The sequence below is a fragment of the Aedes aegypti genome, chromosome 2 (assembly GCF_002204515.2).
Source record: "Aedes aegypti strain LVP_AGWG chromosome 2, AaegL5.0 Primary Assembly, whole genome shotgun sequence".
Taxonomy (NCBI): domain Eukaryota; kingdom Metazoa; phylum Arthropoda; class Insecta; order Diptera; family Culicidae; genus Aedes; species Aedes aegypti.
The window spans coordinates 224,809,794-224,834,553 of record NC_035108.1 but is presented as its reverse complement, the minus strand read 5'-3'; the positions used below and the strand labels follow the sequence as shown (position 1 = coordinate 224,834,553).

The window sequence follows — 24,760 nt, the reverse complement described above, 5'->3', positions numbered from 1 at the left end:
CAAGACCCTTCGACACCAATATTGTAAATTTATCACTAATTCATACATTCAATCCCGAAATCAGTGGCATTACAATAGCTTGAAAATTTAGGTTTTCTTGGGTCAGGGCATTGAAGGCCAGAAATATTCAAATATGCGTTCAGTCAGAGTGGACCAAGTGAAAATTTTGAATATCGACCAAAATATACTAGTGCAATGAGTGGGTTCTAGGACATTCCATACACACACCATAGAACTATTATCAACTTCTATCGAACTCTGGAATCGACTCAAAAAATACAATGATCAATCAGTTTATTGCTTTTCAACACTTGGTCCGCTCTGTCTGCACAGAAATTGTAGCAATTTCTGACCACCCATCCATATATCGTAAGTGGTCGAAAATCAAAATCAAATGCATCGAATTAAATAATATTTATGAATTTCTATTGATGGATGAGTAGAAGAATCATTCAAAGCCAAAAAATCTGACAAATCTCTTGACTTGTTTTTCATTTCTTCGCATTCCTCAGCACACGGATTATTTTTGCTGTTATGATAATTGGTCCACTCTGACTGCATACCTACTTTTATCGATTTTTATTGATCATCCAAAGTAAATTTATCACATATCTCTCGCATTTTACAGCATTAAATCAAATCAGATCAAAGTGAAATTAAGGTAAGGTAATTTCAAACTAACATCTTATCAAAGAATAATCCAATTTTACCAAGTTTTGTACTAAGTCCCCTCTGACTTAACGCCGACCAATTGTAAGTTATAAAATAGACCTTCAATTAAGTTTACATAACTTTGTTACTTTTCAAGCAATATTTAGTACAATTTATTTTATTTAAAAAATTCAAAGTAGTTTTCTCTATTTTTTCTTATGTAAAAAAAAATAACCTGTGGAGGCCCGTCTAAGTAGACGGAAAATTAGCGCCCGTGATAAGACTGCGGACACAAACAACGCGATTTCTGTATTGAAAATGATTTATTTTTTATGCAATACTCTATAAAACTACTTGCTACAGATATGTTTCATGATGCTTCTATGAAATCTTATCAAATATTAGCATAATTATTGAGATTTATTCCAAAAAAGTATTGCGCGGAATTAGGGCACGTCTTTTTTCATAATGCCCTAATTCCGCGCACTATTATTCACAGAAAACCAACCCAGAAAAACATGCTATCTTCGTCTTCACATCTGACTATTTCTCTAAGAAAGTATGTTCATGCATAAATACGTTTCACATATAAGCGGAATATCGGGAAAGCCCACTTACAGGAAAACTAGCGGCCGTTCAGAAACCACGTGGTCATTCATGGTGGGAGGTAAAGTTTGTCCAAACCCAAGGCACATAAAAATTTTAAAATTGTTGTGTGAACAGACCACAAGGGGAGAGAAGGGGTTGTTCTAAAATCCGAAAAAAACACCGCGTGGTTTGTGGACAGTCCCAAAAAATTTTATACATTTACTTAAAATTGTGAACCACAAATAACATTACCAATGTACACTTGATTGCGACTCTTATCCTTATAGACTTATTGAGAAAACAACAAATACCGTCGTTGGGGGTGAGAATGGGTCAAAAGGGATATGTACGATTTATTTTTTGAATAACTATCGCAATTTAACTCCAATAAACTTCAAATTTGGTGTGTATGTACTTTAATGGTACATTAACAACTGTTCAAAAAATTGAAGAAAAATATTCATTCACAGCGGCACCACAGGTGAATGAAAAATGACCCAATCTCACTCCATAAGAGGGGGTGACATTGGGTCACTGTAAATTGAAATACTTGTTTTTTGAGAATGTGGTTGCAAAACCATTCACAGCTGAAAATATCGATGAAATACGATGCAAACAAGCCGAAAAGATATCTAAGATGTTCACAAATTATGATAAACCCACTTAAAAGAACAATTTTACCAAAAAATTGAAGAGCTATGAGAAAAAATATGTAAACCAACATTTATCGTCCAGTTTACATAATTTTTTTGTTTTTTCCCTCAAATTGTCTTCAAAGTCCCATTCCCATTTCCCATAAGCCTATTAAGTTTCCCCAAAGGTGTAAGTACTTAAACAGTGATTATTTCAAACCTTCGCCAAAGTAAATTTCTGTGCGAAATTCCACGATCAATACATTTCAGGCAGATGTTGACGTCATAATCCGGTATTTTAGCGATCATTTGTTCATCCGTGAGATGTTCTATAATATAAAACACTGATAAATAATTAAAAAAAAAAACATTTGATAAAATTTTATGATGTTCCTGCGCACGAAACACAGTTGCTGGTTTGAGAAGTTGTCAAAATGCGTTGAATTGTTATTCAATACACGGAATACTCAAGTAGACTTGTTTGATGTCTCACAGATGCTGTATTTAGAAAGTATAAACACATCTTAATGAAAAAGAGAATACCCGGCAAAACAGTGGACTTGCGATTTCATTTACTATCGTTCTTGCTTGACCAATCTCACCCCCATTTTTGATGTTTTAGACACCGTACCGAAAAAAATAATTTTTTGTGGAAAAATCAAATAGATTCCGGAAAATACATGTGAAGTGTAATGAAAAGACTTTCAACCTTCTACTAATATAACTATAGAGGTTAAAGTACATGCGTGATACTTTGCACAGGAGAAATTTAATGTGGTAAATTTTATCTAGTTTCAACTAGTGATCCTTTATAGAGAGATACGCGGAAGCTGACATTTCTGTCAAAGTGTGAGCCAATCGAGCAGCGAGAGCTGTCAAAGCGTGAGCCAAACGAACATGCGTTTATGTTTGCTTTAAACTTTTCTTGAGTAGTAATGTAATCCGCTTGAAATTATTTCGGTTAAGTTGTTTTGCATGAAGCAAAATATATGAAATATTTTCCTTTTATAAATGTTTGTCAATGTGATTTTTAGTTGTTTGATTTTTTCTGCTGTTTATTAGTTAGGGAATGTAGCTCAAAGATCTATAACAAAACAAAATACACTTTTTAGCAAATGGGGAAGTCATGTCCGTGTTACAATTTTATTCTCGACGCCGAGCAAAAATCAGCACTGCTGGTATGTTGCCAAATCATTCCATTTTACTTCCGCTTATCTCTCTATAAAGGATCACTAGTTTCAACATACAAGTTTATTGATAAAGTAAACGAAAACTACTATTTCTAAAAATGTATATTGTGATGAATTACATGTAATAATATGTTCCCTAACATATGAATTAATAATTTTAGTAATATCAGTGTTATTAGCTAAAATATTTCATAAATCATATTTTTCCGTTTTGACCCAATCTCACCCCCTAGACCCATTGTCACCCCCATCGACGGTAGTGGTCTTCTATAAATTACGACACACGCTCGGGGAATGATACACGGAAAAGTGACGATTCATACATTATTTACGAAGCCTCCATACAAGAAGTATGATATATGGGGGGAGGGATTGTGTGACGTAATTTATGGGTCGTCCATGGTATGGTTTTTCTAGGGTTTCTGGTTTGCTTAAAAAATTTTGTGTGACGTAATTTATGGACGACCCGTATGGTTTTTCTAGGATTTCTGGTTTGCTTAAGAAATTAAGTTTCAGTTACCTGTGGCATTAGCGGGTACCATTAATAGAATTGTTTAAAACTTATCGATTCCAAGTAGGGGGAGATCCCCCAGTGCCGGACAGCACCCAATACCGGACAAAGTCGAAACATTGAGAAATCATGGTCCAATCAAGATGGTGTATTAGTAGAAAAGAAAGCTATTGTGTAGACTAATGTTTGCGTAGAATAACACATCCTTGAAATATGCATCCCTTTTTAAAAAAGTAGAAAAGTTTGAAAATCTTTAAAAAATTGACGTTTTTTCTTAATTTTGAGCCTATTTAGTCATTATTTTGAATATGAAAAAATACTTTGGATCCCGCAAGCAAGATCGAACACAATCCTAATTTGATAGTATGAATGTATTTTGTACCATAATTGAAGTAAATATGGACAAATTACAATTTTGGTTAAGCACCTCCTGTCCCTCAGTTTCGGACAGCTTGATTTGTTATATGATATCTTTGTAATTATTGCATCAGTGTCTCAAAATACTTTCATTTTTCATGGGTTCCAACATGCAATAAAATTAAGAAGATGAACAATTCATAACAACATCGTAAAATGTGCTATTTTTCATCATATATGAAAGAGGTTTTTGATAGGCATCAATGTCAAAATTCATATTTATATTTTCTTTTTTTTTTTTTTTTGTACACTATAAAAATGATAATATTTATCATAAATGGGTAACATGAGCCCATCAAATCAATATTTTTCGAATTATGAATTTAGTGGCTTAAGTGTCCGGTACTGGGGGATCTCCCCCTAATAATGCGAACTGATCCTTGTTTTTGTATGAACAGTTCAGAATACAAATATAGAGGTAGCCCGGGCGATTTCGAGAATGGAATGGAAAGAGCTGAGCACCCCTTGAAAACTGCATAAATTCTTGAAATTTCTTCTGAAATAACATGCAACTCCAAAGCTGACAAGGAAATTAAACAATAGGCATTTTAATAGTGAGTTTTATAAATTAAAAAAAAAAGGAATAAATTATATTCCAAAAAAAAAATTACCCATATTGCCACAAATGGCTCTTATAAATTTCATCATTTTAGAAAGTTTGATGTTTGACTTTTTTTAAACTACAGTCACCCCACGCAGTTGAATCACCCACAATTTATGGATCAGCTGACTTCAAATAACAAAATTATTATCAAACTTGACACAAAACATCACAGAATTATTTTACTGAAAAGAAACTATGTGTAAAAATAATTCTGTGATGTTTTGTGACAAGTTTGATAATAATGTTGTCTTTTGAAATCAGATGATTCATAAATTGTGGGTGATTCAACTGCGTGGGGCCACTGTATAATCGTTTTGTAAAGGGTTTTTCTAAATATTCATGACTTTCCATTTTAATAATTATTGATAAAATAATTGAATTATTAGATTCAAAAAGATAATTTTACAACCTAAAATATTATGCTCATATAAGCATCGAGAAAAATCGACACGAAAAATGACAAATTTTGAAAAATTATTCATTCATTAGTGAACTTTATAAGACAACGGTAATCGTGCGGATCTAGTGTATTGATCTAAAATTTGTTGGGAAATCATACACAAATCAGGAAGGTCCATAATATTTTCTGCACTTCTGTCGACTTTTCCGTAAGGTGGCCAAATTGCCCCAGTTTCCCCTATACAAAATACAAACGTATCAAATGCACATTGGACCGAATCGACAATTTATCCGGAAAAAAGTGTTTTCTCTGTTCTCGTCGATTTTAGACGTGCGATGTCTTCAGAGAAGTTATTCGTAATTTAGTTTTGCATCTTTTAAGGAAAAAGTTGAATAGGGTGGCCCTTATTTAGGTTAAAATTTTGACTCAAACTTTTTTGTTTGATGAAATTTGTGGCTGCGCTGTTCTGCAAACTTTTAGAAAATGTTATTTTAAACAACTTTGTCGAAGACACTTTTGATCTAACTCTTCATTTGAGCTAAGTATATTGATTTTGAAAGTTTTAGGGGTCTATTTTGTAATTCGAGCGAATTCACGTGACTCGTCTGTAGTCATTGTCGATCAAAGTAAGCATGCATATTTCAAGATGTCACCCGTTGACTCCCATAGTAATCCAGTCACATAGAGTGACAACTGTCGATAAACTCGAGTGACAGAGCCAAGTCGAGCGAAATTTTTGGTCGACAGTGACTCCAGTCGAGTCGTTTTTGATCGACTCGACTTATAAAATAGGGCCCTTAACTTAGGGTGGACCCAAAAAATAAGTTATTTTGATCTAACTTTTTTATTTTCAGTTTTACGTGAAGATACACATTTTTGCTGAACTTCGCAAGTTTGTAATTCTTGTGATTTTGAAGTTATAAGCAAATTTAAGTGAAAAACTATGAAATCTTTAGATGCCCATAACTCATGGAGTTGGTTCGATAAAATTTTTCTTTTAATGGCATTAGAAAGGCCATACAATAGGCAACTTCTGCTGGGAAAAAACTGTGAGAACGTACTTTTTTGTAAATTGAGAAAATTCACTTCAAAACTACACTTCAAAAACTCGAAATTAACTTGTAACTTACAAGATTTTGAAGTTAACTGCGTGCTGTCTTCAGCAAAGTTGTAGAATTTAACTAGAACTACAACTTTTCGATACAACCATTTTTTACGATTCATATATAGGTCACCTTATATTTATTACTATAAAACATTAAGTTAGTATATCAGTAGTCGCTTTCATATACTGCTGTTGTAAACTTTGTATACTATTTTGATTTTATTATTATTTTATCAGTACTCAGTGGTAAAATTCACATATAATTCAAAATGTAAAATGGTGCCAATGCAACTTAAGAAACTTTAAATGTTTCGTCATTTGTGACTGCTATTATTGTGACTGAATACATACAAAGTGTCCTGGGGTACAGAACTGTGGAAATGGTGGAATAATCAAACTTTATTGAAGAAGCCAAGGTTATCGAAAGGTGTGCAGGTTTGGAAAATTATTGATAGAATAAAAGTACAATTATATTGCTACTAGTTGAATTATTTTGTATTAACTAATAGTGAAATGTATTATAAGTTCTACATATTTTTGTGTAACATTTCTCCATAAGTTTCAATACGAAAAAGTTGTAGATCTGGCTAAAACACACGTCTTTGCTGAAGACAGCACGCCGTTAACTTTAAAATAGGGACGGACCTGGTGTAGTGGTTAGAACACACGCCTCTCACGCCGAGGACCTGGGATCGAATCCCATCCCCAAGATAGTCCCCAAAAAAAATACAGTGACGACTTCCTTCGGAAGGGAAGTTAAGCCGTTGGTCCCGAGATGAACTAGCCCAGGGCTAAAAATCTCGTTAATAAAGACATAAAAAAAAACTTTAAAATCTTGTGAGTTACAAGCGATTTTCGAGTTTTTGAAGTGTAGTTTTGAAGTGAATTTTCTCAATTTACAAAAATTACGTTCACACAGATTTCCAGCAAAAGTTGCCTATTGAATGGCCTTTCTAATGCCATTAAAAGAAAAATTTTATCAAACCAACTCCATGAGTTATGGGCATCTAAAGATTTCATAGTTTTTCACTTAAATTTGCATATAACTTCAAAAATCACAAGAATTACAAACTTGCGATGTTCAGCAAAAATGTGTATTTTTACTTCCTCTGCAACTCTTCTGAAGACCACATTCACGTAAAACTGAAAATAAAAAAGTTAGATCAAAATAACTTAATTTTTGGGTCCACCCTAAGTTAAAACTTTCAAAAATCAATATACTTAGCTCAAATGAAGAGTTAGATCAAAAGTGTCTTCGACAAAGTTGTTCAAAATAACATTTTCTAAAAGTTTTCAGAACAGCGCAGCCACAAATTTCATCAAACAAAAAAGTTTGAGTCAAAATTTTAACCTAAATAAGGGCCACCCTGTTCAACTTTTTCTTAAAAGATGCAAAACTCAATTACGAATAACTTCTCTGAAGACATCGCACGTCTAAAATCTACGAGAACAGAGAAAACACTTTTTTCCGGATAAATTGTCGATTCGGTCCTTTGTGCAATGCCACGATATTGAAAAAACTATAACAAATGTTTATCTTTATTTCATGTGATAGTCGAAAAATTAAAAACGTAGACTAAAACGTTACGGCTCATACAAAACTTTCCTTTTTTCATACAAAAAGTGTTATAGATAGGGTGGGTATCTCATCATAACACTTTTTGTATGAAAAAAAAAGTAAAGTGGGTTGAAAATGTTCAATTTCAGCGTTACGTAATAAATGGATGCTGCACAGTGGCGGGCCTTCATACAAAGGTCGGACAAAACCTCAAATACGTCCCAAATCGCTTGATAATGGTAATCTATTAACTATCTTGGATACCTGATATCAATTTTTTTTAGGAAGAGTAGGGTCTACAAGAAAAGCGAAAATTTGACCGCCATACACAAAAAAACACTTTTTCAAACTCCCTTTTTCTTAAATACGTTCTAAACTGCAAAACCATTCACATTGTATATTGCAATACCAAATTATCTCAGATTTATGCATAAAAATTGAAAAACAAGAACATCAAAAAACAAATTCCGGATAATCGAGTCTAAAATTCCGGATGATCGAGTCTCCGGATAATCGAGTCCGACCTGTATTACAAAAAATGGATTGTAATGCAGAAATTTGTGCATGAACCTGAACTAGAGATACATGTTCAAGTTCCTTTTAGTCATTTCAGTAAAGTTTTAAACGAGTTATGACACATTATACAGATTTAAATGATGAATAAATAAATTATAATGAAAAATGAAAATGAAATTTTCACCTCTAGGGGCAAGAGGGCCAAGAAAAACTATTGCACGTCAGAAAGTATGGATGATTTGCTGCTTCATAGTGAGTGACTCATTTTCCCGAAACACTTCACATAAAACGAACGAAGTTTTGAAAATTTATCAAAATTTTGGAGAAAGATTGCGATAAACATTTTTTGCTACAAACACACCTTAATGTGTTAATTATAATGTCAATGATTATTATTATGTAATTATTGCCAAATTAAAAGCTTAAGAATATGCTTTCAAATAAAGCCTAAATTAAATTAAGCGCAATAAATCGGTTATGATTTCGTTGAGATACAGTTGTTTGAAGTTTGATAGGTGAACCATAGTTGATGAATTTTAAGCATCCCAATTTTGCTGACTTTCCCGCACTTACGATGCTGCCAAAAATCGAAAACTAAACAGATTAATCTCAAATTTTGAGGAACCGTCACTTAATGATGTAGAAGTCTATAAAAAATATTAACAAGTAATTATGAAAACATGAATTTTTGAGATTTTGTCCGATCATGCTCCACTGTGTGCTGCCTTAAACAAAATTAATTTTGATTTGATTGTTCCGCAATTGCGCGGAATATGGAAAAGCGTTTAAAAAATGCGCGGAAATAGGCAATTTCAACGAGTGAACTATTTCAAAAAATCACGATTGTAAATTATGAATACAGTCTAGTTTATATTTTTCCCATAATCTAAAACAGATTTGCTAGCGATCCACCATTAAAGTTTTTTTTGTTGATGCAATACTAATTTTAAATTTTCCATTTGAAATGTTTTCTTCCTTAAACTGCGCTGAATTACGACACCGAAAACACAAATTTATAACGAATTTGGCAATTTTATTCTCATTTGCTAAACTGGAAAAATCTTAGCAATCATTTTTATTCAATTTCAAATCAACAATATGTAATAATCAATGTAATAATCAATGTATGCACTAAGGAGTGTATAGAAAAATGATCGCAAACATTCATAACAATTCCAAAAATATTGAATTGAATCAACAAACAATTTCATGATCGGAAATATCTTACAATACATTTAAAAATTATGAGGCGGAGATATTATTTCAATAAAATGTAATTTCGTATGATAGTTCCTCAAATGTTCAAAAATGCGTTATTTCAAGAAAAAATGTTCTGTTTGTGCTAGTGTGGCACGATTCCTGATGGCATAGCAAAAATAATATACAGTCAACCTTCCATGAGTCGATATTGAAGGGACCATCGACTCATGGAAATATTGAGTCATGGAACTGCAATGCTGTGGATAGCTGTTTGAGGGGACCATCATAGTAACCGTGAACTTTGATTTTTAGTATGGTTCCATGAGTCGATATCGAGTAATGGAACATCGCCTCATGGTGGTTTAACTCTACTGTAAAATTATTTAACCAACATTTGAGAGCAGATCCATAAAGCAAAAAGGATGATTTTAAAGGACCACTCTTTCTGATTTTATTGTTCAACATGTTAACGGCAATATCGACCTATTGAAAACGAAACAAAAAATTCGAGTGGAGTCTAGTAGGTACACGACACTGCAGACGGCCTTACAGTTGATGTCCAAAAAACGCGTATCTCTCAAAGGATACAAACTCTAGTGGAATTAAATGGTATAGTACTAAATTCGGTTTTTCATTTACTTAAACTCAGCACTGCTGGTCTGTTGCCAAATCATTCCATTTTACTTCCGCTTATCTCTCATATAAAGGATCACTAGACTTGGCCCGTTATTGATCAAACATATGAGTTCTGCTAGACTGTGCACTTCGAGAATAAGCGGAAAGTCCCATCCCTTATTCATTTGGATCGAAGTGCAACTCTAACCAGGTCCGATCAATCACCGAATACATGTACCATTGACATGTACAGTCAGTCTATGCTACGCTACAAATAACACAACGTAATAAAAATGACATTTTTGCGTGTCTCAAGGATCAAATTATGTGTCTGTAGTAGATTTGGGGTTGCTGAATCTGATGCCGTTTTCAGAAAAGTTCCAGCACGTCACAATTTTTAGCTACAGATTGCCAAAGTTGTATAAAACACAGTGTTCATTGATGTTTACATGAAATTTAAAGTATAATTTATCAAACTTTTTTGTGATTTAATCCACCAAGCATGCAATATGTGATATTAACTTTCATTTCAGATATAATTTGGTTGCAATTGAACGATTTAATTAAGATTAAATCGATTTTTCCAACATGCTTGCAGTCTCCATCAATCATTTTTCGTTTCTCTTATATGGCAAAATACAATACTTTTCGAAACCATCAAAAAATCATTTTTGAGCATCGAGCGTATTATGAACTTTGTTGATAATAACTGTTATACACATGAAGTTTGAATTCTGTGACAAATTAAGCGAATAAATTGCCATATATGCTGGAAACTTGCATGCAAGTTGGTCGAAATAGTCAATTTTTTGCATTTTCAACAGTTAATTTTCAAAAACTAGACGTGCTATGATATTTTTTAAAAACGGCAAAGTATTCAGCGACCCTTAATTTTAGTAAATGGCGGTATTTTGATGCTTGAGACAAAAACGTATTCCGCAGTGTAATCGAATCTTTAGAAGACACTTAAAAATGTCATTTGTGCCAATATAAAAAGTAGTAATAAAACACTAGCGGCGCTGTTATCACAAAAATAAAATAATTTATAATTACCTTCAATTGGGTTTAGTGATAAAAAAATTCACAGTTTTTTGTAACTTGATCGAAAGAGTACATTTTTCTAAGTGTAACACGATTTTATTGCGTTTCAATATCTTAATTTTGATATAGTAAATGAACGAAAAAGATTTCATTCTGTTGACTCAATGACATTTCAATTTACATAATGACAGCTCGTCCCGAAGTAAAAATTGCCGAGGGGTGATTCAAACGCGAATTCCATACTAAGTTCAAACGTGATTTAAAAATAGTTCCAGGACACGGAAAATTATGAAACTTTCGATTGTGGCTCAGTTTTGAACGTAGAATCAGAATATGTGAAAAACAGGATACCCCTAAACAAGCCAATTGTATTTTTTCATTGTTTGTTCAATTTCATCGTAAAGGATGATTTGCTTCGATTTTTAAATTTGTTTGGCATTTTGAAACCCGGTATTCACGCTGTCAGCTCGTGGCAAACTAGATGTTGGTAACACGAACAGTCGCGACATTAGCATTTTGTGGTTAATGCTTCTTCTTTTGTGTCAGATTATCGTTTCGAATTTATAACACCACTTTTCGATGCACTTCTTATTCAACTCGTCGTTATGAGAAGACTTTCCAAAATTCAGTTTTAAAGTAAAAACGTAATTTAGGGTAAAAAAGAATCCAACAAAAACGACTTAATGTACAATCTCGAGAACTCCAAACTTAGTAATGTTAATAACGGCGCCGGCCAAATCCTTACGGTCATTGGGAAGGGAAGGAATGTTAATGTGACGTCCATTGTTACTAGAGACCGAGATCACCTCTGCATCTCCATGGTTTTCACAGGAAGGAGTATTGTTAGTGGAAGAGTTAAAAAGCTATATGATCAGGATTCACCTTGATAAGTGATGCGATTCATGTAGCCTCAATTTAAAAAGTTATCTGTTAGTGCGTCGATATTTTCAATGTCGAACTTTTTCAAAGGTCATTTTAGTAATTGCGAAAAATAAATAAAATAATAGGCACATGTATCTTTTTTTATAAAACAGGATTAAGGGCTTATGCCGACACTTATAGTGACGAATCATCCATAGTTTTTTAACGACTAATCAAATATACCATTGCCATGATACAACATTGTGTTATTACAAACATGAAACGAGTTTACCAGTTCGTAATCCATCCTCGACTGAAGTTATAATCTCGGCATCAACAAGCAAAAGTTGGGCTATAAAATCACTCCGACAACGCGCAAAAACCGATTATTCTATTAAAAAAATGCAATTCGCCGATGTTAGATTTTTCTCAGATTCCATGCGGGATACCCCACTTCCGGAGCAATATAGCGCTTCCGGACGCGAATCGAGTGCACCACTTCCGAAGTTAGGCATTAAGTTTTGAAAATCTGAAATCTATTCAAAATCAATGAAACAGTCATTCAAGTCATCGTGCAAAAGTTTGGAATCACATGAGTCGCACGCAAATCCTTTTTGTCAATAACTCTGATATTTTTCAACCTATTTTATTAGTTCATAGCTTTTTAAAACGATGTGATAATAACTAATCAATAAAAATAATAAAATATAACAATGATGCTAATAAATAATAAAATATAATACAATATAATAATAATGATATAATATAATATAAGATAATATAATAATAATAATAATGATAACAAAAAAGATGATAACGAATATAATGGCGCGTACATGATTGGTTTGGGATTTCACAGAATTTACGCGTTTTAAATAAATTCAGGTGGACTTGTACCTCTGTACGATGACTCGAATGGACAAAACACTTTTGTATGTTTTTTTATAGGGTGAACCCAAATTTTTGCACGGGAGTGTATGATGTAATGTGAACATAATTTAATATTATGCCTATATAGGAAAGACCTCATTAAATTTTTTCTCCAGTATTGGGTTTTCATAGAAGCATTGGAGAGTAGAGGAGTAAACAATTTAATCCTATTATCTTCCTTGTATAACAGCGTGCAAAACGGGGATCCTCTGCAAATCCAATTACTTTTCGGTTGATCTAGCATCGGCTCCTGTTGCACAAGAGTATAATCTGGACTATTCTTCCTACAGTGAGAGGCAAAATAAAGTGCCCACCTTACCAGTTTCGAATTTCTCTCATTGATTTGGTTCAAATTAAAGTTAACACACCTAAATCTTTTGTGATATTTTATTTTTGATGTTCTTTTAAAGTTGCACTTACGAAATTTTGATAAAAAAAAGAATTTTACTTAAAGAAAAGAAAATCAATTTGTATTGAAAAAAAGTAGTGACAAAAATAAGTGCCCACTTCCTTCTTGGCCCCAGAAAAGATGATTTAAGAAAAATAAAAAGCAATTTAATAGTTAATGTGTCCTCCTTTGGCCTTAAGGCCCAAGTCAGTGGAGGATCTGGAATCAACCGACAATTTGAAATTTATTGAATGAACATCTTTACCGAAATGAACTAATCACTACCACATGCGCAAGGGAATATTTCTCTACCGGAAAAAGTATTGTTATCCTCCACATGAGAAAATGCGATAATATTATGAATGATTATCCACAATATTTAAAAATCTACCAGTACCACTTAGCTTTAAAAATAATAAACTTTTCGTTATTTATAATCCCTCTATATAGCAATCCAAGTCACCATGCATGATATGGTTTATCATATAAAGAATGCAAATATAGGATAATGCCACTTCATAATTGCATTACAAGGATTCAAATATCCTGTCAAAAATATTCAGTAAATAATTCTATTGCAAATTGCCAACGAATACAAAATTGATGCACGACCACCACAGTTCAATACCAACTTCCAGAGACAGAGAGATCTCGCTGTCCTCCGGGTATGAACTCCCACTATTAGCAATATTATCACAAGGGAATAGATGTCAACAATATATAAAATTATGTTTGCTAAAACCTGATAAGGAAGTGTTGTTGTTGTTGTTGTCACCATGAAATTGTACTTATCCAAGAAACAAAATATCTCTATCATCAAAACTCATCAACCACCAGAAAGTTTCCCATTAGCTGCAACGTGGATTACTCCTAGAATTCATTTTGCCCACTTGGATGAACTATGCCTGATTCATCGATCGTTGCATGGCTATCGTTGGCAATTTGATGGCTAATTTTATGAGAAAAATGATGATTTTTAAATCGCGTTTAAAAGACATTCCCGTATTCCTGCCTAATTTTAATTGGAAATATTTTTTTACAGGAATAATCCTTGAGGAAATATCTATCGATGGATGTTTTCCAATTTTCAAAATATGCCCCCAAACAGCTTCTATCAGATGAAATAGCAAGCAATGTCTTATATTTTCGGCATTTCATTTACCACTCAAAAGACATTCCAGCTAAATCTAATAACTTTATGAACATGGTTTCTTCACAAGAAATAATCTCCTTTTAATTTCGAAGAGACAAGTGAGTTTAGAATTTTGAAAAAAGTACTCAAATTTGTTAAAATTGCGATCAAAGTAGCCCGCGCGCATTTCAGACGCGCCACTGACTTGGGCCTTAAGGACTTGCTGGAGGCTCTTCGGCATGCTTTTCACCAGGTTTTGTAGGTGTTGTGGATCTAGTTCTTCCCAGGCGCGCTCCAAGGCTTCAAAATAATTATTTTTGTTGGTAACACCAGTTTTTTCAACCCTGGCATCGAGAATCGCCCACAAATTCTCGATGGGGTTGAGGTCTGGGCTTTGTGGAGGCCATTCCAGCGGTTTAATCCGACAAGACCGGAAAAAAGACTTGGTCTTCTTTCCAGTATGCTTCGGGTCGTTGTTCTAGAGAAATATGAATTTCTCTTCAAGGCCCGTCTGGATCAGCGAAACCTCCAGATTTTCCAGCAAGATGTTAATGTAGGAATCTGCCATCATTATTCCGTCGATTTTCACGAGGTTTTCTACTCCACTCCATGAAAAACACCCCCAGACCATCACATTTCCTCCTCCATGCTTCACCGTTCCTTGGATGTGGTGCTCTGCATCACACACGAGCCCGCCGCTCTCGGTTAGACAGCTCGAGCTTCAGGAGCGCCACATCCAAGGAACGGTGACGCATGGAAGTGTGATGTGATGAAATGTGATGGTCTGGGGGTGTTTTTCATGGAGTGGAGTAGGAAGCGTCGTGAAAATCGACGGAATAATGACGGCAGATTCCTACATTAACATCTTGCTGGAAAATCTGGAGGTTTCGCTGATCCAGACGGGCCTTGAAGAGAAATTCATATTTCTCTAGAACAACGACCCGAAGCATACTGGAAAGAAGACCAAGTCTTTCTTCCGGTCTTGTCGGATTAAACCGCTGGAATGGCCTCCACAAAGCCCAGACCTCAACCCCATCGAGAATTTGTGGGCGATTCTCGATGCTAGGGTTGAAAAAACTGGTGTTACCAACAAAAATAATTATTTTGAAGCCTTGGAGCGCGCCTGGGAAGAACTAGATCCACAACACCTACAAAACCTGGTGAAAAGCATGCCGAAGAGCCTCCAGCAAGTCCTTAAGGCCAAAGGAGGACACATTAACTATTAAATTGCTTTTTATTTTTCTTAAATCATCTTTTCTGGGGCCAAGAAGGAAGTGGGCACTTATTTTTGTCACTACTTTTTTTTCAATACAAATTGATTTTCTTTTTCTTTAAGTAAAATTCTTTTTTTAATCAAAATTTCGTAAGTGCAACTTTAAAAGAACATCAAAAATAAAATATCACAAAGATTTAGGTGTGTTAACTTTAATTTGAACCAAATCAATGAGAGAAATTCGAAAACTGGTAAGGTGGGCACTTTATTTTGCCTCTCACTGTATAAGTCTCTTGTATAACAAAATTTTCATTAACTCGAACGCGAGCACAATTAAAAATCCACGCACTTGCACCGGCCATTTGACCATTTAGCCGGCGATTCAAATATCACTCAGAGAAGGAAAAATCGTGACAGCAGATTTAAATCTCAACTACTCACACGCACGGCCATCCCTTCCAGAGTTTAACTATGATAGATTAAGTAGCCCATCATTCGTTTTGGCAGCCATGTTGATTTTACAGCTCGCAATTTTAAAGTGATAAAACTCGGTCGACATAAGTAATAATGATTAGGAAAAGTAACACTACTTGCGCTTACATGCAGAAAGTATGCTGATACCTTTTCTGCTATGTCAGTGCAAACCCTTGAGGGACGAATGACCTTCGGGTTAAAGTCCCTCTCAAACAACAACAACAACAAGTGCAAACCCAACTGTTTTTTTTTTCTTAAATTCGCAATCGTGAGACGAATTATCCACAATCATCGATGCTCGGTACAATATCAATGACTACTTCGCCTTAAGAGTGGAATATATGAGCAAGTGAAAGATACAACTACAAAGTACGAGGAAACAGACGGGCGTGGGATTGGATCCATGATCTTCTGCTTATGAAGCAGAGCGGTAGCCATTATTGTCTTTCATTAAACTTTTTTAAAGTTAAAAAGGAAAAACAGGTACGAAAAATTAGGCTTGCTGACTTGTAGATGGAATTATTAAATGTTTCAATTTGTCTCCAAAACTATTCTTAATTTGTTCACTTACCTATACTAATCGGCTTTGGCCTCATCGGTAGCGGTCGTTTAACTTGTATGATATCTGAGTTCTCACACTGATCTGCATTAGATGGTTCAAATTGCGTGGTCTGTTCAATTGATGAAACGTTGTTTCCATGATGCTTGAAATCCGCTTCAATAGAATCATTTAACTCTTTTAAACCACAATCATCACATTCACTTAAAAATTTCTGCTGTGAATGACTGGATATATCGGACAGCAAACGTTCAACACTAAAATTTGTTATGATTCGTACACATAATATATCACTTTTCTACACTTGATCATTTGGAGTTGATTTAATATGTTTCGATTTCTCAAACATAACGTGCGAGCTCGACGGACAACGGCAGACTAATGCGGGATTCCAACCGTCTGGTTATATTCAAAATAAACCACATTGAGTTAGGCGGGGCCAAGGGGTAAACAATAAACAAACTTCTCAAGGGTTACTCCCGATACGAATGAAACATGTTACACGCTGTACATGATTTAGAATACGAGAAAAATTGTATCTCTTAAAAACTATGGTCTATGAGAATTTTATATTTCATGCACATGAATGCCTTTGGCTTTAATTAAGGCTATACTTATTATCGGTCATGTGACTCACATCTGAAGATATTTTCAAAATCATGAAAAAATAGGTGGAGAAGTATCGTAACAGATAGACAAGATCTAAATTAATTGGATGGTGAAAAGTGAGAAACCTATCGGGGAACCAGTAAACATCGTAGCGCTCTTGTTTAGTTGATTCAAATAATCGTTAGTTCAATTGCTATTTAAAGTTCAATTTAAAGTTCTAATGCTATTCTAGTAACACATTTTAGTCATTATTTTCAGCTTTTTTAACTCTTATTTCAAATAAAGTATAATGGGATACCGTTTTTGACAACAAAATCAAAATTGTCAGCAATTGTTTTATCACTGATCATTTTCATGTGATGATCAGACTTCTAAAAGAACACTTAAAAGCATATTTCCGTAGGGCAGAACAATGCTGCGAATGTTTATGCCCGTAGTGTTAATTAGATGATATTTCACATACTTTACAATGCTTAAAAAGCTTTAATGATGCTTTGAAAGATTTATCAATACAATTTGTAAGTTTATGCCATTTAATATCAATAATCGCATAAATGATTTTGAAAATCTTATAATCTGCAGAAGTCTTGCGTGAAAAATTCAAACTAGATGCAAAATTTATGAATGCCGATGCAAACATATCGTGAGGTAAGAACAGCTAGCTCCGAAGTAAAACATTCCGATATGTGATTCAGAAGTTACCTTAAATAAAATTGAACCGCGTTTATAAATTGATACAAAATTTAAAAAATGGTTCTGCTTCAATTTTGAAAAAAAAAATGAGTTTTGTTTTAATTTTTTAACGCAGATTCGTAGATATCACGGAGCACCTGTAACTGTTGTTATGGCTCCAATAGCTCCTGTTAAAGGTCAAGGGCTATAATCTATTAAGTGAAATAAGTGGGTAAATGTGGTAGGTGAACCTTTTTTATTTTAGTGAACATGCAAACATACAGTGTTGGACAATTCGTTTGCAAATTTTTGATTTTCCATGCAAAATGGACAACTTTGGAGGCTTAGATCTGAGTTATTTATGAGCCGATTTGAATAAAATTTTAGAGTTTGCAAGAAACGACTAAGTAACTCTTGTGAACATTTTTGAAAAACATTATTTTGTGTGTGATTTACACTATAACGGGGCGAAATGGTCCGCCCTACGGGGCAATATGAACCACCATACTAAATCTTATTATTTTAATTTGAAAAAACCGTTTCCAAGACATAATGTGGAAGAAAACAATATGTATGAGAGAGTTTTGCACAAAAACTGTGTTGAAGTCTGATTTGAATCATGAAATTGTATGTATTCCGACAGTTCAATAAATTATGGTTATAAGAGCTTCATTTTTCAATCATTGTCGTTTTAAATATGTGTTATCAGTTTTAAAATTTTAGTTTTAATTCAAATCACGTGCGACGACGATATTGCAATGAAACTGCAAAAATGGCATGTCTTAATTGTCTATTTTCGTGATAAGATAGCTTTGACTGGCTATGACCATATTGTCCCGTTCCTACATGTTTTATATAAGTTATGTTTTTATTGAAAACTTATTTTAGAATCTACACAAGTTCGTGCACATCGTGCTTATAGATAGTGGGAGAATGAACCACTGTGAAAAAATGGAAACAATAGACAAAACTTTATGAAAAGCTTATTTCACCATCCACCATCTTATAAGATTTCGTAGTAGCATGAACATTTCAGATTTTCATGAATATATGAAGTATAAAATAAGATTTTCACAGTTTTCACAGTGATGGCTAGTTGAAGCATACTTTATTTACGATATATTATTAGGTTATCGGGATCGAAATCGGTTTTAGGCTCAAATGAAGGGTGGCCCAAATTGCCTCGTATTTATTTATTTATTTATTGGGATACATTGATCGGAACAAGTCCTAGTGAATTTGTTTGCTGTTTTCGTCGGTCCGTCGTTTTAATCAATTTAATCGAGAAGATCCGCATTATAAGTTTATATTGTCGCTTGTCAATATATGTGACTACGTCTTTCAACTTTTGATGTGATAATTACGTCGTAATTGCCTTGCATTTGCTGAAAAAATTGAAAAAATCTTCAACGCTTTCACCATTCCTACAATGAATACTGAATGCAGAAACTGTGCCGCAAACATCGACATGATGAAAGAACTATACACCGTTTGCGAAGGAAGATGTGCGAGAAGATTCCATGCATCGTGTGTTGGTGTTAGCGAGGCCGATTTGTGTGCGCTATCCAAAAACATTATTTGGATTTGTGATGAATGTATGGCCGAATTTTGCAAAGCAAGGGATGCAATGTCTGAATCGCCCAGATCTAGTTCAACGTCATCAATTGTAGTTGAGCTGGATAAATTGAAGTCCGAAGTTGGAAGAATCAACGATGCGATAGCTGAAATCAACGATAAAATGATTGCGCCAGATCGCATACTACATCATTCAACTCCAGATACTACGCCAATGCTGTCGCACAACACCAACGTTCGAGCGTATAGCAGTGATAGCCATCGAAGCTGTGTGGTTCCAGACTGTGAGGAATCGTTTTCAATTGTTCTGTCTAACATCGATAGCAGCGTAACCGAATATGACATCGTTCGTTTGGTTTCTCGTTCACTTTGCGCATCAGAGCCCGAGTGCTTGAATGTCACAAAATTAGTACCGAGTTGGAAAAGTTGTAAAAATTATGATTACATATCATTCAAAATTGTTTTGAATAAGCGTTGGAAAGAATCAGCAATGAACGCTAAGACTTGGCCGAGTAATGTGAAAATTCGAGAGTATGTCAACAGATTAAATTGTTCCTGGAAACCGGAAAACGTTGACCTCACTTAGTAACGATTGTTTGAGTTATTTTATGATACGTGAAGCTATTGATGAAAATATGTAACTTTGTGTACGTTTGTGTAATTGATGATGAGAGACTGTAAAACTTTGCAAGTGGTGTGTTTGTAATATTTGATAAGTATCGTTATTATGAATAAGATGATGTTAGAACTAATTTTTAATATGTTGTTGTACTCGATTGTTAATCTGTAAATGGTCAATGTCTATTTGTGTAATAATGCTAGAATTGTGTATTAGTTTAAGTAATTCAATGAGACCCCAGAAGGTCAGTTGGAGTATCTGAAATAAACAAATTTTTCTATTCTTATACAAGACCTAAACTTATTATTACGGTAGTCGCTGAGTGACAATCTTCCTCTTAAAACTAGTCGTCGACATATTAAAATCAAAAAAATGTTGTACTTAATTAAAGTGGTTTAACATGGCAGGAAGAGGAGCGTTAGCACCATGGTTAGCGGAGAAGCGTATGATTGCATAGCATTCTCGATGGAACATGCAGAGGCAGCAAAGAAAGAAGATTTGGGCAAACCCTTCTTTTAAAAGTTTTGCGATGAAAACTGCTTGGTTGACATGTCTTCGTTGTTCAAGGGTGTCCATTAGACTGATGCAAATTTTGAAGTTTTTGCTCCCCTATGCTTAAACGATGTCAATCATGATGAAAATGATCCTTCCTAAATTTGAAGTGATTCGGAAGAAATTTGGTTGTGCACACGCTATTTAAAGTTTATATGGAAATTACTATGGAAAAGGCAATCTATTTGTGTTCAGTCCTCTAACTGGTCGTCATAATAATCTATGGAAAAGTAAACACACTCATCTCATGTGAAAACTTCCCAGCTACAACTTTGTCGAAGACCACATTTCGATGGAACGTGAGGATAATTTGTTATTTTTGATAACAAAGTCTAACTAATGCTGAGAAGATCATTCAATCACTTTCAGAGCAACACTGCTTTTTTTGCTGTAGAACATAGTAGCCTGGATTACTTTGATCTATTCTTCCCGCCAGGAGCACCACTGTTGCCTGCCGAACAGCTGGTGCAGCATGCTACATGGAAACCAACTTTATGATGGTGAATAACAATTTATCCTGAGGTCTAATCAAAAAGTGGTCTTCGGCAAAGTTGTAGCTGGGAGGATTTCACATTAGAAGAATTTGTTCACTTTTTCATATATTATTATGACGAAGAGATGGAGGACTGAACACAAAAAATTGACGATTTCCATAGTAATCTCCATATAAATTTCAAATGGCGTATGCACAGTCAAATTTCTTCCGAATCACTTCAAACTTTGGGAAGGTGCTTCCTTCCTTCTGGCATTACGTCCCCACTGGGACAAAGCCTGCTTCTCAGCTTAGTGTTCTTAAGAGCACTTCCACAGTTATTAACTGAGAGCTTACTGTGCCAATGACTATTTTTGCATGCGTATATCGTGTGGCAGGTACGAAGATACTCTATGCCCTGGGAAGTCGAGAAAATTTCCAACCCGAAAAGATCCTCGACCGGTGGGACTCGAACCCACGACCCTCAGCTTGGTCTTGCTGAATAGCTGCGCGTTTACCGCTACGGCTATCTGGGCCCCAAGGGGGGAGGTGCTATTTACCATAATTAAAATCGTTTAAGCATAGGGGAGCAAACATTTCAAAATTTGCATCACTCTAATGTCCATGTTCAGTAACTGACAACGCTCTCGGTAAGGTGGCAGATTATCGGGTTCTCTCCATGGCAAATGCCGTAAAAATCTCTTCTGGATTCTTCACGGGAAAAAAATCTGTGGTAAAAATAACTATTTTAGCTGACTACACCCATTTTTTGAAACTACCATGGAAATTCAGGCCAATTTACTATGTTTACGGTACACCCCACCGCATTACTGGTACATTTGACAGAAATAATTACAACAATCTGATTCAGATTACAGACATGGTAAAATCAAGCGCATATCTGGTCTGCTGAAATTTGCCGGTGCGAGCGCTTAAGTTAACCCCCCAAAATGGTAGTTTTTACCGCACAATTTTTTTGAGTGTAGGAAAATTGTCCCGCGATTATTCTCAACACCTCGAAAAATGAAGTACATATGAGCCTCTTTACGTGCCATAAATTCTTTTGTTCTTTTGACTTTTACTGTGCGCCGTGTGTTGGTGCTGTCTCGCTCACTCTTACGGGCAACTTGAAAACAGGGCGCACAGTAAAAGTCAAACGTTTTATAGCATGCATAGGCTCATTCAGGGAACCATAGTGACAGGTCACTGTGCTACAGTGCGGGAATAGTCATTACCTAACTGAAACCAATGCTGTAATGATTCATTACGCAACGCTTTATCATTACGCAACTGTTTTGAGTTGCGTTATAAATCATAACACAACAATTTCTCAGAAATTGTAAAATGATGGTGAATGCATTCCGATATAATTCCTGATATCCTCAAGTGGTCTTCTACGAAATTGCAAAAAATGTTGTACGTAACTTGTTGCAGAACTCGATTTTTTCAGCACTCGTCATAATTATCCTACTCGGCAAGCCTCGTAGGATAAATTTACGACTCGTGCTGTAAAAATCATCTTTCTGCAACTTGTTCCGTAAACTACTATTACGACATTTTTCGTAGGAAAGCTTTCACGTTTGCCTCCAGGTTAGTTTTAATCAAGAATTGACGATTTTCAACCGATTTGTGGTTCCGCATCATAATCATTGCTTCAAATGCTAAATATTTTTGGATAATTTTGTGTTTGAAGTTATATTTCTTTCTCTTTCAAGTGTCAGCTCTACTTTATCATCCGGTGTACATATTGCCCCAACAGTATAAGAAATTTTCATATATGTTTTTTAATGTCTTAAAGTACCAGAAAAAAATATACTATATTTTTGAATATAGCATAAATAATTGAAGATTCAATCAAGAGCTACATCATTGGTCAACTTGCAGTCATTTGACCCTGAAACCTTATTTGATGATGTGTGAATGTTATAATTTTCGAACCAAACAAAATCATGCTCAATTTTTCGGTTTAAAATCAATACTTTAAACATTTTTTCTGAAATTTTTTGTGGATAATTTACTCTTCCGACAGGCAATTGAAATATTGTTTGCATCGAAAGTGTAAAATTATTTTTTTATGCAAAGATACAGGGGGTGTGCATTCTGCCCCGGGTGTTCATACTGCCCCCGGTATACCTAATATTGGGATTAGAAATCGTTGCAGCCGTTCGGTGATGGTGGAGCCCATCGTTGACATGCAACCTACAGAACATATCTGGGTCCCGTTTTGGGACAGGTGCTGGCGAGATTTACTCGAAAGCGACGAGCTCCGGTGGCTTGACTGAGTTCTGGGTTGGTCCCGACGATTTGATGATGTTTGCCCGATCAAATACTTCGCTAGGGAAATGGTCGACCAGTTCTTCCGTTAATTGGGTACACCATCCGGGTACCCTTACGATCGGATCCGGCTTGGTCTTGTTCTCGATGCTCCGTCGACGATGTCAAAGGACCAACGCCTCACTAGGTAATTACGGACGAGTTCCAATGGTAATCGAAGTAGAGCCTTCGTCCGCAGATAATTTGACCGAGCGTGTTCCGGCGATAGCCGGCGCCCCTGCTGGAGCTCCTGTGTGACCCTACGAAACTATTATACCAATAGTAGCGGTTGTTGCGGCATGGACTAAAGCTGGGTGGACAACTTCTCGTCAGTATTTGGGGCGACCCTTTGAAACAAAGTCGTTTACACTTTGCTGGTCGAAATCCCACTGATGTCCTTTCTAATAATTTTAAACTGAAATAACAATTTATTCGATGTGAACATCAAAAGCTAAATTGAAACAACAACAATTGTCTAACAACATGCGATTTTTTTTTATTAATTGAAGATTGGAATTGTATTTATTCTTCAAATAGCATAAGTAAGCAAGATTTGCAATTACCGTAGAAAATTGGCCGTGTGTGGGCTTCGTGGACGTGCGGTTAGTGTTACCAAGCATTTAGCCGCATGGAGTCAAGGGCACGCTATGTCTAAACCAGCAGATTATGCAAATCGAATGTACATACCTCGGATTTTTTTCCACTAGAGTTCAGTAATTGGGTTATATTGTCATAATCGGAAGGTTTTAAAATATTCCATCGGTGAAATTTTGATTTTTTCCACTTTTCAGCTATTTTTTCATATACAGAATATGAGAATCAATGAAAATCACGTTTTTCTACACATTTCAGCCCATACAAAATGTATGGGAAAAATTTCACCGTTATAATATTTGTAACCTTCCGATTATGAAATTATAGACCAAATACTGATATCTAGCGGGAAAAAATCTGAGGTACATTCGATTTGTATAATCTGCTGGTTCAGATATAGCGTGAAGGGTGTGGGTTCGATTCCCGCTTCAGTCCGGAAAACTTTTCGTCAGGAATGTATTTCGACTTTGTCACTGGACGTTGCATGTAGTCCGTTGTCTAGTGTGGTGCATCCTTCAAAGGGCAAATCGCCAAATGGAAGTATTAACGTAGCGTGTATTTTTTTCAAAATACCGTTTTGATTCATAATACGGACACTTAAGGCCCAAGTAAAAATTGTATAAAAAATCAAAACTGAAGAAGCAGTTTTCTCTTCTAAAACAAAAAAATCGAAAAAAAAATAAAAACGCACAGCCCTTTTTTGCCAAATAAAACAGCTGTGTGTTTTTTATTTTCTTCGATTTGTTGGTTTAAAAAAAGAAAACTGCTT

At 35.0% G+C, this 24,760-nt stretch overlaps 1 protein-coding gene across 1 annotated transcript in view; it reads right to left on the bottom strand.

Annotated features, from left to right (window-relative positions):
• The window catches only part of LOC5575903 (H2.0-like homeobox protein), a 34,314-nt gene extending 17,362 nt beyond the window's left edge, over positions 1-16,952 (bottom strand). Inside the window, exon 1 of the mRNA XM_001662226.2 lies at positions 16,598-16,952. Coding sequence (XP_001662276.2) covers positions 16,598-16,622 — 25 coding nt within the window. The 5' untranslated portion in view covers positions 16,623-16,952. The remainder of the gene's footprint in view (positions 1-16,597) is intronic.
• Between the last annotated feature and the right edge of the window lie 7,808 nt (positions 16,953-24,760).